Source organism: Gymnodraco acuticeps, unplaced genomic scaffold (assembly GCF_902827175.1).
Source record: "Gymnodraco acuticeps unplaced genomic scaffold, fGymAcu1.1, whole genome shotgun sequence".
NCBI classification, from domain to species: Eukaryota; Metazoa; Chordata; class Actinopteri; order Perciformes; family Bathydraconidae; genus Gymnodraco; species Gymnodraco acuticeps.
In genome coordinates, this window is record NW_022990459.1 from 2,752,970 (window position 1) to 2,768,295 (window position 15,326).

Genomic DNA, 15,326 nt, shown 5'->3' on the forward strand with positions numbered 1-15,326 from the left:
ACTGTTCACATTTTGAAATAGATTTCTTTTAACGTAATGATTTTATGACAAATTTCATGACTTAGGTCTTTTTCCAACTCCATATATTAGTCATCACAGGATATGTTACTGCAGCCATGTGAGAAACTCACTGCCCCATCATAGTGTGTCATGTGACTTGATTTTAAAATGGTTATTTTACACTATTCATCATATAAAAGACAATAGGGTCACACAATTGAATGTTAAGGTTATTTGGACGAATTGGGAACTGTACTATATGTTTTATATAAATATCTATCAACGGATTATGGCAAACTCTTACTTTGTACATTGCATTTAGCTAACTTTTCAACCATCTTTGTATTACTTTTAGCAAACACTTCGAAATATACTCCGACCCTTGTCAATTAACTACAGGGGTCCCTCAGGGCTCTGTTCTTGGTCCCCTCCTCTTCTCCCTGTACACAAACTCGCTCGGATCAGTCATTAGCCCGCATGGTTTTTCTTACCACTGCTACGCTGACGACACCCAATTAATTCTGTCCTTTCCCCGCTCAGAGACCCAGGTCGTTGCACGCATCTCTGCTTGTCTAGCTGACATCTCTCAGTGGATGTCTGCTCATCACCTCAAACTCAACCTTGACAAGACTGAGCTGCTCTTCCTTCCGGGAAAAGATTGTCCCACTCTTGACCTAACAATCAACATCGGCACCTCTGTTGTTTCCCCGACTCAGACTGCAAGGAATCTGGGTGTGACCCTAAATAACAACCTGTCCTTCACTGCAAACATCGCTGCTACAACCCGTTGCTGCAGATACACGCTTTACAACATCAGGAAGATACGTCCCCAGCTGACTCAGAAAGCGACTCAGGTTCTGGTCCAGGCTCTCGTCATCTCACGCCTAGACTACTGCAACTCCCTCCTGGCTGGTCTACCTGCATGTGCCATCCGACCTCTGCAGCTCATCCAGAATGCAGCGGCTCGACTGGTCTTCAATCTTCCTAAATTTTCCCACACTACTCCGCTCCTCCGCTCCCTTCACTGGCTTCCGGTAACTGCTAGAATCCACTTCAAGACACTGGTACTTGCTTACCATGCTGCGAATGGATCTGGCCCTTCGTACATCCAGGACATGGTTAAACCGTACACCCCAGCGCGTGCACTACGCTCTGCATCAGCCAAACGACTTGCTGCGCCCTCGCTGCGAGGGGGACCCAAGTTCCCATCGGCGAAAACACGTGGGTTTGCTGTCCTGGCTCCAGGATGGTGGAATGAGCTCCCCATTGACATCAGGACGGCAGATAGCTTGCACATCTTCCGGCGCAAACTGAAAACTCATCTCTTTCGACTCCACTTCGAGCGATAGAACTATTAACAAAGCACTTTTATACTAATAAAGGACTGGCTTATCTAAAGCCAGTTGAGTAGCACTTGAAATGTTTTTGCTCTATGAAACCTGATGTACTTATATGATTCTGTTTTCTTCAAGTTGTATTTTGTTGGACGAACGTACTTATTGTAAGTCGCTTTGGATAAAAGCGTCAGCTAAATGCAATGTAATGTAATGTAAAATATTGTTCCTTAAATTTGGCAAACTAACAAGCAGCATGGTTTTACTTCAGAAGTATTCAACTCTTTTGTTAGCTAACTTTTCAAACCAATGATGCATTACCTTTAACAACTGTATAATCCCCCCTGGTTGGAATGACTGATATACAGCATAGACATAACACCTAATTACAAAAATGTATTCAAATGTTAATACTAGTATAGGCAGTTTGATATTTCATATGCAATATATCAAATCAATCCAAAGCTATAATTCGTATGTTATAATTATATTTCTAACTTTTTCCTTATCACTCGCTGCTTATAATCAGTTAATGAGTTGTAACATTGAAATGATAGAAGGAATAGATTCACATCCGTTTGTGTAAGCTAATGTTTGCTTATTTCAACAGAGAGGACTGTGGTTCCTCTTTTACTGACTTCCTTCATTCTCACAGTGCATAGAGGAGCGTTCACATTTCATCCACTTTGTCTCAACTGTGGCTTCACAAACCTTCCATAGAGACAGTTCGTGAAAGGGTCATTCACTATAATGGTTTAGCAAAACTTGAACTTGTTAATGAGCCATCTGTAAACCGAGATCAACTTTATACATACAATGTGTGCTTGTTTGTGTAGTAAGTTGTACAAGCAAACGCTAAACTGGATGAAACATCGTAAACATATTGATTTAATTATTAGTGTTTATTTGACACTGTAAAGTAGTACTGAATAAATTGTTTATAAGGTTATTTATTTTAACTCCGCTGCTTGCTTGCTAAGTAGTTTTCACACCACGTTGAGGTGTTAAGGCTTTTTTCATTTAGATAGTGTCTTTTTGGTGAGTACTCACTGATCACTGTTTCTCCATCTTATAATATGACCTTGGATAGGTTTTTTATACCTGCATTCATAAAGTAGCTCTTCTACAGCATTTGAGATTTCTTCTAAACACATATATGCGAAATATGTATTTCTAAAAAAACCTGATAATAATGGTAATTCATCTGTTAAATGATGAAGTGTATAACTGAGCAACTGTACACTAATAGTTCATCATCAATCATTGTTACAGCGTGTTTCCCAGTGGCAGAAAGTCATGTATTTCAGTGAGTACATTTTCATTTGATGTACTTTCATAGGCTTTCCTTCATTCCCCGCTACTTTTTCATACACTCAACTATATTTATTTGATTTCACTGCAGACACAACATGCAAGATAATAGTCCAATAATGCTATTATGTTACACTAAAATATAGTAAGAACATTTGTAAAGGAGTATTTGTTGGTATGTTAGGTTAGTATCTTTCACAGATAAATACAAATTGATACAGATCAAAAATGTATAAATATATTACAAGTAGAAAGAGTGTTTTGTGGTTGGGGAACAGTTCAAACCAAACAGATAACAAATCAATAGAAATTTATTTTCTTACTTATCAAAAATATCTGCAACACATTTGCATAGATGGACACAAAATAGCTTCCATGATTGTTTCATGTGATTGTATCAACAAGAGGAGAGTCCCAGAGGTCGCATTTACCGAATTCTATGACGGAATCTTTTTAACAATGACGGAAAAATCTGAAAGCTGTCCGTCATTTTGACAGATTAGAACAAACTCAGAACAGCGCCAAAGTATCCCCGCAGCGGGGCTCCGGTATTATGCTGTGTTATGCATGCCCGCCCGAAACGAAATCATATCGTTTCCAGACCTAACTTTGCCGAACAGATCAACAAAAGTATTTGCTTTACGCTGTGCGCGCTCCCGCGAGGTACTGTGGGCATGCATAACACGGCGTTGACAGTTCACGAGCGTGCTCTCTCCGCCCCCCGGCAGAGTTGTGTACAGGCGTGGTGATAATGGATTTTGACGGAAATGTTGCGATCCTGTCCGTCAAAATGACGGGCAGCGAAAAAGTCTAGCGCAACCTCTGGTCACACCACAAACTGTATTCCTCTCAAAACTGAAGTGTAAATCTAAATGAATGCAGACCCTGTATCTGAAATAACTTAAACATCTTTTGGGGGTAAAGGAGCTGATGTTGACATTATTATATAACTGATCAAATATTTTCTCTGAGTCCCAATGGATAACTCCTTATAAACAAGGAAAACAATAAATATTTCAAATATATTACTTCTTGGTTTGTTAAATACTTTCAAATATATCCAATCATGTCACACAAAAGGGCCAAAACTCTTCATGGTCAATCATTATTATTTTTTCACTTAAATGCTATAATGCTCCTCTGTCACAAATATAATGGAAATGAAAAGTAAGAAATAAACACAAAAGTCTTCAGTCTCTCATAATAACTTCTTCACAGGATGAGTAATCCGATTGACTCCGACGTGTTTTGGGCGGACGTTTCTGTGGGTACTCCATCACATTTTGACACCACCATTATCCCAGAAATAATCCTTCAGCTTCTCGTGGGGATATTCCTCCGTTTGTTCTTTTCCAATGCAATCGCTCCCAAAAATATCCCTTTTCTTGCATTTTGGAAATCCATAAAAGCTCCACAACTTTCCACCAGGAGGCACCTAATCCAACGACTCTTGCTGTCGTGCTGCTCCTGGATCAGTTGGCGAACTGTCTGTAGAAGGCGACCTTGACGCGCTCTATCTGGTGGCACAGTTTGATGGCGGGGCCGAGCTTCAGGTCCATGCACTCCTGTACGGTGGGCAGAGTGAGCAGCAGCAGCGCCTGGCCGTCAATGTCCTGCACGAAGAGATACATTCTTATTTAAAGAGACAGTTCAAGAGTAGTGAAGCTTTTCCTCAAGTTTTGAAGCTTGAACTGTCCGACGTGTGGAATCCCTCAGGATTTGTTCCCTTTACCACCAAATGCTTCTAGAGAAATAGATTTGTTTTTTATGACCTTACGCATCCAAAAATGGTCATTGTTCAAGCTTCAAGATTATATTTACTATAATTGGACAAACTAGATCCTGTTGCCTTTTAGTCCAGCTTTACTCTGATCATAAAGCTTTTAGAATCAAAAGTTAAAAAGAAACAAAAAGAAATCCTCATATCCTCTGGCAAGTCCAAATAAGTGAAAAGAATGCAAAATAGCCTTTTAATAAGAAAAAACCGATTTATTCACAACTATCTGACCATCTATTTATTTACATCAAGAAATGTTGTCAGTTTGACATCATGAGCTGAGGAAATATTTATTTATGAAAAATATTGTAAAGACTGTAGAGTTTGTACATTGGAAATACTGAGGAAGATATTTAGTTTGGTACTTTTGTCTGGTCAGAAAGAGGATAAGGCATGGAGTTGTGATTGTAAGGTGTCCTCACTAGTACTGAATGTGTATATGTGTGTGTGTGTGCACGTGTGTGTGTACCTGCTCCTGGAAGATGTTGGCCAGAGACGCACAGTCAGTCGAGTTTATAAACTGAATGACTTCATCTACACTCCACTCCAGAGGGTTTCTGTCCAACACCAGCTGATCCTCCTCCTCGTCCATCTGACACACACACACACACACACACACACACACACACACACACACACACACACACACACACACACACACACACACACACACACACACACACACACACACACACACACACACACACACACACACACACACACACACACACACACACACACACACAGTCAATTACAGAATCACAAACACATTTGCTTTAATCACTCAACTCATTCAGTCTAAAGCTGGATTCATCCATCTCTGGTGAAAATGCTGTAGATGTAGTGATTTATTTAATCCACCACAATAACAATACTGTGGATGATTATGTCAGACGTAATTGTATGCCTGATCAACTATAATTAATTGCGTTGTTTTTTTTGGCTCACTTTGCAACCATAGAAATGGGTCTCGAAAAAATATAATTAATAACATACATACACATAATAAAATTCTCCCAAATAGTCTTTGGAAAATGTGCTAATCACTTCTTTAAAACACGTACAAAATGCAACCCTTTTAGGCTATTTTATTTGTTCCTTTAATATTCCGTCAGGTATACAGTAGTGTAATGTATTATACAAAAGACAAATATTGATAATGATAAGCACTCCATGTTGTTTAAACATCAGCGTCTAGTTCAAGGAAGTGTAATAAGGCCTGCTCCTAAGATTTACTTTCACAAGAATTGTATTTGTTTCCAGAAAATAAGCCAGAAACCAGAAGTTACAGAGCTACATTATTCATTCATGAATACATTTGTACTGGTCTGTCTGACCTGCATGTCCTGTCCCTCCGGTGGCTGGTACTTGTTCTGGTTGTAAGTGGACAGTGAGCGTGTGGACCTCCTGCGGCCCTCGGGGGCCTCGGTCCCCCCCGCAGCTTCCCCTGTGCTGAAGGCCCTGCGCAGCGAGGCGGCGCGGCGGGGGCGGCTGCTGTTCACCTCCACCGAGGGGCCGTCAGGGTTGTCCTCACGGGGCTCCGAGCTGGTGCCTTCACTGCCCGACTGCAACGTCAGCTCTTCATCCTCCTCACTGTCCTGAAGGGGGGAGGCAGAGGAGTCAGGGGGGGGGTTTGTGTTTGGGCTTCAGTATGGTGGGGAAAGCACCTAAACGCTACACACACAATAACTGAAAAGCCTGTTTTTACGCTAATAACCGTTGATCTTCACTGCGAAGATTTGTGTTTCGATCACTTTGGCTGTGTTAGTGCATACATTTTTACATTCGCAAGTTCTTAGACTCATATGTCCCCATTGAAAGCCATTAGCTATTCACTATCCACCAGATTGAGCCCAATAGCAAACACATTATATTGTCCTGGTTCGCTCTGCACAAATATTTGATAACAGAAAGAGCCAAAAATGATGTTGAAACTTGAACACTTCCCACTGATGTGACACAGGCAGGGATATTTAAGCTGGGGAGGAACAGAGGTGACGTTAGTTTAAAGTTCCTCTTTCCTCAAAGCAATGACTCATGGTCTCCACTCAGGTTTCCACTGAGAGCAAGAAGTGAGACTTAGATTGAAATGAGATACCGTGCTAGCTGAGGCTGGGACTGGGTTACACACACAGACTACAGACTCCTATTGAATATTCACTATTTTCTTTTATAGCTAATATACCTTTACCAAACAATAGCATGTAGTTATTAAGCTAAATATCAAATATCTATAAAAACGTATTTTTGTTATTTGTGTTTGTCAGTATTTTGTTGGATGTCAGTATTTTGTTGGATGTCAGTATTTGAGTTGTAGTTCTTCTTTTATTTAAAATGGATGAAGCCTCAACATAAATAGATTTGATATGGATGTATGAACCTTCTTTCAGACTTTTTTTCAATTCAATTAAACCCATATATATTTGTGCTGCTGCTGTAGAGCTGATATTATACATTGATCAGTTGATTAAGAGAACATTACATTATGTTTTAAAGTAAATTGCCAAACAAACATGTTGGAGCCAATAAAAAAAATAAAAAGCTTCACTTCGGTAATGAAGGGTTATATTCAAGAATGTAAGGGGCAAATCAACAGTCCAAAATGTTGCTCATCAGTTGCTTTGTCATATACAAATACACATAATTTATTAAAACTGCTGTAAATGTATTTTCTCTTGATCAAATAATCGATTACTCCACTGACTGTTTCCTCTTTTTTTTGTACAATGTTTACTTTGCAACACTACCCAGCTTAATCACTTTATTCCATTCAATATTAATATTCACTCACTTTAATGATCTTGATGACCAACATCAAGTGTACATTAGTCTTACTAGTGTGCTCCACATTGTAGTGGTATAACATATAAAAACACCCAGACACGAGGACAAATAACAGAGTAGTGAGTAAACACATAGGCTGCCTAACCTAAATTGAACTCCTCTCCTTCCTGTCTCAGGGATGATGTTATTTATAAACCGGATTATGACTACTGAGTGTTATCTAACCTGTGGTGAGCCGGCAGCAGTGTAGTCCACGTTGGACGAGCGTCTCTTCTTCTGCACAAAGATTGCTTTCCTCTTCTTCCTGCGGCGCGTCGGCTTGGCCTCCGTCGCCTCCTCTCCAGCCATCGGCTTGGAGAGCTTCCTCTTCTTCCCGTAGTAATAAGCTGCAAACACAGCAGATGTTGAAAACAATACACACCACAAAACACATCCTAGCTGCTCAGCACCGGCAATTATACACTCTTTGATTTAGGGTTGAAAGAAGTGGAAGAAAGACTCAGATCCTTTCAATCAGTCGCTCTTGCACTCCATTACAAGTCGTGCATTTAAAACGTTACTTAAGAAAAAGCACAGAAGCATCCTCAAGTGTACTTCAGGTGTCAAAAAACCCAGTAGTGATGCGTTTAATGGCACACACTCACTGTATTTGGTTTTGGTCTGGACGGAGCAGTTCTCCGGGCACGTGTCGGCGATGAGGAGGGGGCTGAAGAGGTTCGGGCAGCACTGCAGCTTCACGCACACTTTACGACAAAAGTCTGCGATCTGGTCTGCGAGGCGCACGATGCGGATGGTGGAGCGATAGGTTTTTCCTTTATATCTGCAGGTATAGAAAGAGAGAGGTTTTGATGACATGGGATGCAGGTGTAACGTATTATTGTAAGAAGTTAGCATGGCTAGGTTTACCGCGGTTATATTCAATGGGAAAATTGCAGGAAATAGGCTCTGTGATATCTCCACATATCAACTCCACTTGTTGTGATTTTTGAACTGCACTCGCCAGACTGAAATTCTCTTCAGCTTGTATTAACCACAGACCTTATCTCAGGCCTCTGAGGACTCATCCCTGCACCTCTCTGTAGTGGTGCAGGGATTAGACTTGTATTCATCAGAACAATGCATAATGATAGAGATACATCAGAGATACATCAGTGATACATCAGAGCGTTTGACACTGAATGATGATTGCCCTTGCAGTTATGATGTGAACGTGGGCTGTTTTAGTGATTTTAGATCATCCGGTTGATGAGGATTACACAGGCAATCTCCTGTTTAATGGCAAAGGTTAGGAAGGGTGATCCGATCGTCTGGCAAACGCTCAAAGGACAAATCTGCCCTGATCTCATGTGAGTGACCTCTTTTCTTCCTTTTCATTGCTTTGTTTATCAACTGATTTTCTGATTTTCTTCAGCACAACAATGTAAAGTCTGCTCAAGAATCAAATGTTGCTCCTTGCTTAGTTAACTATCCTCGAAGGACTTCACTGTCCGAGCAGCGAAAGCCCGACAGATAATAGTTCTTCCTTTTGTCGAGGTGTGAAAACATCCATGCATGAATGTGAACATGATGCTGCGCAGCCGAACACAGGTGACTCACTACAACCTCTGCGTGGCCAACTCTTCCTCGTTTCAGCCAGATATATAAAAAAAAACATGGCCGTTTTTGATTAGAAAACACAGAGCATGCAGCCTGGAGCTGTGGAATAATTTGGCTCTGTGCACACAGCAGTGGAAGGAAATCACACACACACCACGGCAGGAACAAAGAAATACATTCAATGAAGAGGCTCTGTGAGGTCTGATTCTGATTTTAGGGAGGACGTGGTCTAAGCTTGATTTATGATGATTTATAATGCATAAAGTCATGTAGTTGTATTGCTTTATAGCGCCTTAAAATGACCAGAGCCATAACTTGACCGAATACAGTGCTGCAGGAATGCGTCCTAAACCTGGAAATTAGTTTTCGCACTTAAGGTTTCTCCGAAGTCAATTGTTTGTTGAACTTCATTTTGGTTTGATCTGCCAGTGAGCTTATTCTAGGCAATATTCCAAAAAGAAATGGAAAAATCCCATGGGCCTTTTGTCCAGGGTTATTATCTGTTCGGATTTATTACAAGAACGATCTCCTGCATGTCTTAGTATTTGGGGTTTTCCTCACTTGGCTTTGAGGGTCTCCTCTTGGCAGTCCCAGCTCTGATCCTCCAGGTCCTGCAGCTCCTTCAGGACTCGCCCGGGCTTGTAGGCGGCGTTGATCAGCATGCTGAGCAGCTGGAGGCAAAACACAAAAAATAAACTTCTGGTTCAAGAGAACAGGCTGGGAGTGTTACTCTAAAAATGTATTCAGTTACAATCAGTAATCACCTGTTAAAAAACCTAATCTAAGCATCACGTGATGAAAGTTACCTGTAACTGAACTGTATGTGAAGGAGAACAAACTCCGTCTTTAAACATGTGTGTGTGCAGACTGTCTCTGGAGAAATGACCAGTCTGTTTTGCTGAGCAGTTGTTACGGTGTGTACGAGTAAACACTCTTGACTGACAGCTCTGCACATTAAAATGAAGACACTGCAGGTGGTTAACAAGACATCGCTGTCTCACACTCTGTCTTCCACCCCCTCCCCCCCTTCCAATCCGCCTCCTCCCTCCCTTTGAAAGTGTGCGACTCTTTGATTAAAGCTGGCTCTTGACATCAGCCCACCTCTTTGAGGACCAGCGTGCACTTCCCGGGCCCGACAGCCTGCGGCAGCTCGGCGATGCGTCCCTTGTTGAGGTACGGGCCTGAGAAACAGCGGTGGTTGACAAAAATCTTTGAGCAGCAGTACCTGCCGTTAGCTGAGCCTGAAAGAGAGGACAGGCAGGGATTAGGTCATGTGGAAATACATGATGTGTGCAAGGTAAACATCTTCTCTTTTAGACTTACGAGTAATCTATAAGTAAATATCATCTCTATTTCCTGATACCTACGGGTCACAAGCACAACAATAAGTGAACAAAAACCTGTTCTAAGGAACTATTCATTAATACATAGACTCATGTAAATAAAAGCACGCCTAAACATGAACTGTGGTTTGTGGCGTTTGCGATCAAAGCGAAAACTTTGTAGTTGTTTTGAAGTCTTTGCTCAAATGTGTGTTTGTCCTCAGCTGCTGTAGTACATCCTTATTTGAGTTCTACACAGACTAGATACACACAAAAAAACATATATTATACTATAAGAGTATACTGACAAGTTTATTGCGTATATTGCGTTTTAAGCATAACTCATTCTTTTTATTTTGGATCGCAGACATTTAGCATCTTTTGGTTGCCAGGTCATATTGTGCAAGATGTTTATTTAAATTGTATATTTAATTACATTTCTAAATCAACATGTTGCTAAATCCTGACTTTTGTAAGGAAATGTGCAGCATAACCTTCCTTTACCCAACTGATCCCACTTTAAAGAGCACAGAGAAAAAGAAATGATTAACAGAAACATATCTCATGTAAAGTTACCATAATTGTATTTATCATAATTACTCATTATATTTCTTAAATGCTTGTATTTCAGTCGTATGCAATTCCAAGCATTGCACCACAGGGGTGAGTGCAGAGTCTGAGAGTGCATGCCCCCCCACCACCAACACCTGGAAACATAACTCTAGTGGTGAATAGTAATTAGGGGAGGGGGAATATGCATGAGCGAGTGGGAGGTTTTTAAACAGGGAACTTGGGGGCAAGCCGGGTCTCCTGGAAACAACCCTCAGCCCACCGCTCTCTTTGTGCTTGAACAAACGTGTTATTGTTTACATTCAGATCTACTGCAAACAGAATACCCTATCTCCCAGTTTGATCAGCTTAAAGGAACCCAAAACAAACACACATTTTGATAAATCAAATGTCTTTAGTTCTGCCTTTTTTTCTAGATTTTGGCTTTAATCCCTTAAACCCGGTTATATAAAAAGCGCTTACTATTTTGACATGTGTGTCCTTTGCATGGTAAAAGTGCACAATTAATATACTAAAGTACACAGTAAAGGTCAGATGTTGAAAGGTAAAAAGATGAAGCGATATTTTAAGTTTGACTTTTAAATGAATGGTTAGCATAACGTGCTGAACTACAGGCATTCCATGCACTTGGGGTTATTTTCCTTACATTACATAAACAAAATACACATGTAGGGGTTTCATTTATTAATATGGTCTATTTGTGGTCTGAGTTTCTCCTAAAACTACCCAAAGTTAGCATTAATGAATGCCTCATTGCATATTGAAACATCATTTTTTCAGATAGGTTTATTACAAAAACATATTATCTTAATGTTTTGATTTTTTTGTTACCTGTAGTATCTTTAATAATGTTTGGAATTTTACAAAACATATCTTGAGTTGTTCTTACTCTGAGACAGAAATCTCCTCTTACATACACAAAACCTTTCAGTTTCATCCCTCTCTATATTCTGAGAACTGAAGGCAATACAAGTTTGGGCATAATATTATATAATATGGCCAGTTGCTATTTATACGCAGACTATTTGAAAAAAGTGTTAACGAGTAAATAAGTGTGAATCATAGCCAACATTATTATAATTGTTTTGCACCTGGAAGACATTCTCCTTTATCTTGATATGTGATCACCTTTTCATCTGTGCCATTTGGGTCCTCTATGTTTTTACCCAGAGGAATGTGTCATTTGTGATATAGGGCTACATACATTCAATATGATGAATTGAAAGGAACACAAACCGGTGTTTACAAGTGTCTGCAGAGCGGGGTTTCCCCTCCACTCTCATCCCAGCAGCTCGTTAGCATTAATCACCGCAGATGAATCATGTGTAACGTGTGGCTGATTACCTGGATCCATGGCGACGGGCTGGCAGGAGATGACAGGAGTCGGCTCTAACACCGGGGACGGGGCCAACCTGCAGGAGAGACCAGAAATACCGTCAAATAATCCATAAGAAAATCCATGAAATAATCTAAGCAGACAGGAAACTACAGAGCTACTAAAGGGGGTTTGTTTTTTCTTGTTTTTTCCCATACATTATTCAATACATTAACCACTTTATTCAAAATCCAAACTATTTGTATTATTCAAACAATTTTACTTATGTATAAACCAAAACAAAGATTAAAATCCAAAGAGAATTTTTTTGACAGTATGTGAAGAAAAAAATAGTGTTAAAAAAAGATTGGTCCAAACATAATCTATAAATGAATACAATAAAAATACATTAAATTCAATTATGTAATAATCCTTTGAGAAGAAGCCTCTAATGTATAATTTGTTGAATGTTAAATTGAAAGAGTTATTTTCCTTGAATGTCTATTTAACTTTCATCCAAACTGCTCCTCAGTGGGGTTTCAGAGTGTTAATTAAGCGCTAAATGTTAAATAAAACTGTACAATTATATCACTTTCATTTGAACCACAGCCATCGCCTGTTTTAATTCAACGTGTTTGGAATAAAAAAAAGGTGATTCACTGCCTTTAGATTTTTCATCTTTCTACCTTTGAACAAAAATAATTTAACATTAAAAGTAAAGGGTTGAAGGACAGTTAAATAAAACTATGTATTGTCCATTAGCCTCATTTTAGCAGTGTGATATGACCACAGCTATCTTTAGAAAGTATTGATGAAGAGATTCCCCGAGGAGAGAAATGACATTGGTGTTGAGAACAGAGATCTGACAAAGTGTTGCTCAGAATCCCCCCCCCCCGTGTTCCCGGGCTGCGATCCCCAGCCTGACGCTGTAACATGTCATTTGTCAACAAAATCAATCAGCGCCGCGGGAAAGCTATTTCTGCCGCCATTTCAATGAATATCTCTGGAGTGACAGAGGGAGAAAAAACCTTGAGGCTCTTCCAAAGAAACCTTTACTTTTCTTTTTTGCCTCCCAGGTAGAAAGATGGAAAACAAACGGCCGTGAATGAACGTTTTTTTTATTTCAAACCCACTGAAGTAAAACAGTGTTTGCTGTTATTATTACAGTGATGTTTTAGTTCCATTCTAGCTGTCATGAAGCACTCTGAAAACACATTTGGAGCAGTTTCTAGGAATGTTAAATGGACATTCAAAATAAGTTTGAAAAGATACGTGATAAGTTTGTATAAGTTATTTCTGTATTCTGCCAACTAGAGCTGGAATGAACAATTGGTAACAGCATTAATTGTAATTATTAACTACTTTGAGGAATTTCGAAGCATTTTGATTTATGTTTGTCCACTTTCTTTAATCTGTCGCCCATATATGGCCCGGATGGGGCTAATAAAACAGATGCTATCTTAAAAAAGGGGACCTAATGTTTTACCTCAAAAGTGTATCGGCATATGGAAAGGCATTGGATAAAAACATCAGCTAAATGAAATGCATCAGCATGAGCTTCAACTCGAGTCAACTCACACATCAACCGTGCTCAGTTTTGATAAATAAATGTCTGTTCTTACTGTTTTTCTGGCTGGACCACCGCTATCTTCTTCTGCTTCTGACCTGCAGAAAAAAAGTCTGAATTTAGCTGTCACTCCCAAGTAAATATGTGTGTTTTCTCTCTGTGTGTGTGTGTGTGTGTGTGTGTGTGTGTGTGTGTGTGTGTGTGTGTGTGTGTGTGTGTGTGTGTGTGTGTGTGTGTGTGTGTGTGTGTGTGTGTGTGTGTGTGTGTGTGTGTGTGTGTGTGTGTGTGTGTGTGTGTGTGTGTATACATACAGACAGGTTTGAAAGGAGGGGTTAGAGTGTAAGCGTTGGCCTCGCACCAGCCGACAGGAAAGATGTCCATGGACTCCACATCCACGATACACTCTGACAGGGGCTTCGCCACACCTGGAGACAGGTAGAGAAAGCTGTCACACACACACACAGCAGGAGTCCTCTGACACTTAATCCTCCGACACTTAATCCCCACGCACACACACACACACACACACACACACACACACATGTCTGTACCTTCGAGTCGCAGCCACAGCAGGCGTCCTCTGACCTGTGTGATCTGAGCCACACACACCTCCTCTCGCCGGTGAGGGTTCACCGCCTCTAGCCACATGTCCTTGGCAAAGCTTCTGTTCTTCCATGTCTGAACACACACACACACACACACACACACACACACACACACACACACACACACACACACACACACACACAGACACACACACACACACACACACACACACACACACACACACACACACACACAGAAAAGGGTAATGGAGAAAGAGAGAGAGAGCTATGGTTTATTTTTAGGCCTCATCCACACACAGGGTTTTTTCCACTCACGTTCTCAGAAGAAACCTTGTCCACATATATGCAAAAAATACAAATGAAGTGCTTTCAAGGCAAGTGACTAAGACGCACGCACGCACTCAATAAATCAATTTTAAAAAAGAATGATAGGTAAGAAATAAGAATAGCTAAACATTTCGGCCCCCGGGTAAAATATTCTGACTGTATATATTTTATTTTAATTGATCAATATAGACGAGGCGTGTCCTCTTCAGGGAACCTTGTCAATTGAATTTAAGGATTATTTTAATTGAAAAGCCCATTCTTACGTCGGGGAAGCAGGCGTCGGTGGCAGCCTCCGTCCCGCTCTGCTTCAGGTAGTCGGCCCAGTCAAAGTCGTGGCCCCTAAAGCCCGGGGGCCGCTCCAGAGTCACGCCGTGCTTCAGACACCACTGCACAGGCAGGATGCCGGGGGAGTGGGCGTGGCACACCACAAATCGCGGCTTAGCGTCAGGAGAGAGATCGTCCAGAGTGACCTGGAAGTAGAAGTCGTTGTAGACCTGGGGAGGAAAAGTGAGCAGAGAATTATAAAGGTTTCCTTCTTGGCAAAAACATGTTAAAAAACACATTAATAAAAGGCAGCTGATGTAAGCTGGAGGGAGGAATTGGCTTGATAGTTATATATTTTTAAAGATAAGTCATTGTTGGACTCACCTTGGTGACAGAAACGGGGCAGATCTGCAGCTGCTCCCACGGAGAGACCATCTCCAGCTTCATCCCCGTCCTGACGGAGTGCTTGGGAGTATCCGCGTGGTCCTGACACAATAAAGTCAACACTTTGAGACAAACGTGCTTCACTTCTGTTAATGCGCACATGTGAGACAATGTAGGTCACGTAAACCCTGCTGGGTGGCATGTAATGG

At 40.8% G+C, this 15,326-nt stretch overlaps 1 protein-coding gene and 1 long non-coding RNA gene across 5 annotated transcripts in view; one reads left to right on the forward strand and one right to left on the reverse strand.

The window, feature by feature from the left end:
- The window catches only part of LOC117552517, a 52,789-nt gene that overhangs the window by 36,459 nt on the left and 1,004 nt on the right, over window positions 1–15,326 (forward strand). The window contains exons 4-5 of one of the 2 annotated variants that reach the window (XR_004569973.1): window positions 11,889–12,199; window positions 13,890–14,011. This is a non-coding gene — a long non-coding RNA (uncharacterized LOC117552517). The remainder of the gene's footprint in view (window positions 1–11,888; window positions 12,200–13,889; window positions 14,012–15,326) is intronic. The other variant, XR_004569972.1, reaches the window with a different exon arrangement.
- Window positions 2,703–15,326, reverse strand: part of sfmbt2 (Scm like with four mbt domains 2) — a 39,362-nt gene continuing 26,738 nt past the window's right edge. For all 3 annotated transcript variants that reach the window (XM_034226043.1, XM_034226041.1, XM_034226042.1), the window contains 13 exons: window positions 15,118–15,219; window positions 14,733–14,963; window positions 14,128–14,254; window positions 13,888–14,001; window positions 13,632–13,674; window positions 12,039–12,106; window positions 9,904–10,043; window positions 9,364–9,473; window positions 7,851–8,026; window positions 7,432–7,592; window positions 5,760–6,020; window positions 4,892–5,014; window positions 2,703–4,258 (listed from right to left, as the gene is read on the reverse strand). In XM_034226043.1, the coding sequence (XP_034081934.1) occupies window positions 4,118–4,258; window positions 4,892–5,014; window positions 5,760–6,020; window positions 7,432–7,592; window positions 7,851–8,026; window positions 9,364–9,473; window positions 9,904–10,043; window positions 12,039–12,106; window positions 13,632–13,674; window positions 13,888–14,001; window positions 14,128–14,254; window positions 14,733–14,963; window positions 15,118–15,219 (1,797 nt within the window). In that variant the 3' untranslated portion in view covers window positions 2,703–4,117. The remainder of the gene's footprint in view (window positions 4,259–4,891; window positions 5,015–5,759; window positions 6,021–7,431; window positions 7,593–7,850; window positions 8,027–9,363; window positions 9,474–9,903; window positions 10,044–12,038; window positions 12,107–13,631; window positions 13,675–13,887; window positions 14,002–14,127; window positions 14,255–14,732; window positions 14,964–15,117; window positions 15,220–15,326) is intronic.